The following is a 4,294-nucleotide window of genomic DNA, read 5'->3' on the forward strand; positions in this document are numbered from 1 at the left end:
CAAAACATCGCAACAAAACATTAATTAATCATTTTTTCTTTTTTTTTTATTTTCTACGCGAGTAAAAAAAGAATATTCTATATCTAAATATTAAACCGGAGCAAATAAATAAATAAAAAATAAAAACTTTTTTTTATTTTTGTTATTAATAATTATAAATTAATTATTTTAATTTCTCGTAGCAAATTGAAAAATATCATTATTATTATTAATAATTTTTACAAACGATTTGCTAACGTTCGTTTATTACTTTCGATTACCATTATTATTAATTATTATTATTAATTAATAATAATAAACTTTTTCCGTTTGTTTGTTTGTTTGTTTTAATTTTTCGCTACATATTTATTTAAAAAAAAAAAAAAAAATTACCGAGAGCAAATTTTTAAAATAATAATAATAATAATAATAATAAAAATAAATAAGAAAACAAACGAACGAACAAACGGAAAAAAAAAAAACCAAACAAATTAAATTCACGAACCGAAGCAAAATATATGATTTTGCTAAGAGTTTTTAAAAAAAAAAAAAAAAAGATCGTGTCGTTAAACTAAAAATCAAGTTTCTTTCTTTCATTAAAATATAAAATCGTGTGAGTGGCAGCTGTTACTCTTCTGCTACCACGTCTTCCTTCCACCCTAAGAAAAAAAAATTTTTTTTTTTTTTTTTGCCACACACACAACAACAACAACAACACACAAACTCAAATATCCGGTTCATTTGAAAACGTTCAATAACAAAAGTTACCTTCGCAACGTACGACAACGACCATAATAATAATAATAATAGTAATAATAATAATAATGATAATAGTAGTAATAATAATAATAATAATAATAATAATAAATTTTCTTTTTCTTTTTCCTTTTTTTTTCTCAGTACAAACATCAATTGTTAATAAATTATTATTTAAATTATTTTTTAACCGAATTTTATTATTATTATTATTATTATTATTATTATTATTATTATTATTTACGACGACGACGACGACGACTTATAGTTATTTATTTAAAAAAGGGGGCAAAAGAAAAAAACAAAATGGCGTCGGAGTACCTGAACATTGAATCCGAACAAATCAACAATCAAAAGTGATCAACGTGTACGTGAAAAAGACAAAACAAATTCCGGAAACGAATGCGAAATTTTAGGCAGGCGGGAAATGGGGGGATATGGAAGGAATGGGAGAACGGGGGACTCAACGACGAAAATGCGGAAATTCGAAATGGGGGGTAAAGGAAAAACGTCGACGATTTGCAAAACGACATTCATTTTCATTACACCCGCCCACGTTTTTACACGCGCCATTTAAATTATTATCATTATTATTATTATTAAATAAATTTAAAATAGATACTTGTTATTAATAGCACTAATGATAATGATAATGATGATAATAATAATAGGAAAATTTTAATTAATAAATTTTTTTTTTTTAGAAAAAAAAACGTATCGTGATTGTTTTTTAATTAATTTGACCTTTGTTCATTTATTAATCGAAAGGTTTCGATAGGTCGTATGATCGATCGATCGATCGATGTAAAAATTATAATTTTTTTTTTTTTTATTAATCTATTAAAATTTTCGCACATACCGATATGTAAATAAAAAATTGTTAAATCAATCGTTCGATAAATCGATACATCGCAAGAACGCGTTAATAAAACATAAAAACGATAATAATAATTTTTTCCCCGTTTTTGTTTTTTCGCCTCGCATTGGAAAAAATTTCCATTTCCGACGACGTTGACGACCGACAAAATTATTATTATTATTAGTAATTAATTAATAAATCATCTAATTAATATATTTTAATAAATTCTTTTACTTCCACTTCATCTACATAATTAAATAAATAAATAAACGGTTTCGGAAGAAAAACATTTCCTATTTCCTTTAACCTTGATATTTAATTTGTTAATTATCTATTCTTTATATTAACATTATTATTATTTTAAAGAAACGTGTAAATAGATAATCGTCGGATCATAATTTATGAATTTGAAATAAATAAACATCCGAAAATCGTTGCCGTTTGTTGTTTGTTTGTTTGTTTAATTTTTTTTTTTTTTTTCTCCTAATAATAATAATAACTCAATCAATTTTCTATTTTTTCTTTTCCGCTTTTTTCTTTATTATCATTATCATTATTATCGTTTAATTATTAATTAAATATTTATTTATTTATTAATTAATTAAATTATTAACTCGTGCGTTATATACGCACGCATTTACGCACGCACGCACCGTCGTTTTCCATCGTTTAATAAAAAAGAAAATTTTTTTAATTAGATATATAATTATCAATTAACCATTTTCACCGCCTGTTATCATTATCATCATCATCATCATCATCATCATCATTATTAATGTTAATAACAATCGAACGTTAATCCCGTTATCGATAAATAAAATATTAATAAATTTATTATTAAAAAAAAAAGAAAAAAAATTTCTATTAATTACTTTTAATTGTTTTTATTTAAAATCGTGAGAGAATTATTATTATCATCATCATTATTATTATTCCGTTATCACTCCATAAAAAAAAACGACGTGATTTATGGAAATGTCCAAAATTGATAAGAATAAGATAATCAAAATAACGTTAAATATTATTATTATTATCTCGTTATGATTATTTTTTTGTTAAAAGGTTATCTTCGGTGGTTTGTCTTCGGGCATTTCCCTTTTTTTTTTTTTTAATGTTTAAACTTCTTGAATTTTGTCCGTTGGTGGCGGTGCCAGCGGTGGTGGTGGTGGTGGTGCCGACGGCGGTGGTGCCGATGATGGCGGTGGTGGCCTTTCGCACCCTTAAAATCCTTTTTTTTTTTTTTTTTAATTAGATAACATTATCTTAAATCCTCGTTTTCATCCTTCTTCTTCTTCTTCTTCAGACGTTAATAAATAAAATTTTTCCTTTTTTTTTTTTTTTCAGTTCGACAAACGACAAACGACAGACGACAACCGAAAAAAACGTTTTAATCGTTTCTTTATTGTTTTTTGTGTTTGTATCCGTTTGTTTTGTCCAACAAGATTTCATCAAATTTTTCTCGGGAAATTTTCCTGACGACGGCAACAACAACAACAACAACGACAACCGTGTAAAACCTTAAATTTTTATTAAATAAATAAATAATAATGATGATAATAATGATAATAATAATAATGATAATAATAATGATGATGATAACGTTAAAAATTAAATTTCTAATAAGACAAAATCAAATGTTTGTTGTTTGTTCGTCTCCAATTTTATTCTCCAGAGATTTACCGCATCATTTTTTAAATACCTCCTTGTAATCAATCAATTCGCTATCAGTTTTCTAAATATTCTGATAACATTTTTCAAATAAAACCCGAACTGGAGCTGGAAAATTTTTTGACTTTGTATTTAACTTCCGTTTCCTGGAAAATCATATTCAACCTTTCGGATTTTCATATTTTTCGCGCGTGACGATTTTTTTTTTTTTTTTTCCAAGAAATTAATTTTTCTTTACATGGTTCGTGAATCTAACTAATTTACGTAACAAACAAACAAACAAACAAACAAACGAAACGATAAAAAAAAAAAAACTCTCGTGAATAATAAACGATGTAATTAAACAATCGTTAAAACGATTTGTTGTAATAATTAAACATCACGAAACGAAACGAAAGGAAAAAAAAATTTGGATTTTCCCTTGACTGGAAAATTTTTTTCCTTTTTTAAAAAATCACATTTGCAAAAAAGCAGACGACGGCAATGAAAATGATGATGATTTATTATTATTATTATTATTACCGTGTAAAGAAATTTTACCGACCGGTAGTCCCTCTTTCCTTCCCTCAACTCCCCCCTTCTTATTCATCACGAATCCGATTTAAAAATTAATATTTTATCATTATTATTATCATTATCATTATCATCATTATACATAATTTTAATTATTATTATTATTATGCAAAAGCTGCTACAAACACGGATTCGTTACGTAATAATAAAATTATGTAAATAATTTAATAAATGTTACACGCATATAAATAAAAATCGCTAATAATAATAATAATAATAATAATAATAATAATAATAATTTTTTAATTATTGCGATTTTTATCTCGTTCCCGTATGGTTGTCGTTTGTTGTCGTTTGTTTGTTAATTTAATACGGTCGAGCAGACGACATTAAATAAAATAAAACAACCGGCATCGAATTCGTCCACCTTTTTTTGTTTTTCCCATCGGCAACAACCTTCGCGAACCTTTTTCAAACCTACTCGAATTAAAATCGTTTCTACATTGTTGTTGTTGCGGT

General features: G+C 25.7%; 1 protein-coding gene across 1 annotated transcript in view; it reads right to left on the bottom strand.

Moving 5' to 3' along the window:
• Window positions 1-3,348: 3,348 nt before the first annotated feature.
• Window positions 3,349-4,294, bottom strand: part of Phum_PHUM440000 (uncharacterized protein) — a gene marked incomplete at both ends in the record, with an annotated part of 2,031 nt that continues 1,085 nt past the window's right edge. Inside the window, one exon of the mRNA XM_002429517.1 lies at window positions 3,349-3,408. Within this exon, the coding sequence (XP_002429562.1) occupies window positions 3,349-3,408 (60 nt within the window). The remainder of the gene's footprint in view (window positions 3,409-4,294) is intronic.

Source organism: Pediculus humanus, genomic scaffold, assembly GCF_000006295.1.
Source record: "Pediculus humanus corporis 1103172108209 genomic scaffold, whole genome shotgun sequence".
In the NCBI taxonomy this organism is placed as follows: domain Eukaryota; kingdom Metazoa; phylum Arthropoda; class Insecta; order Psocodea; family Pediculidae; genus Pediculus; species Pediculus humanus.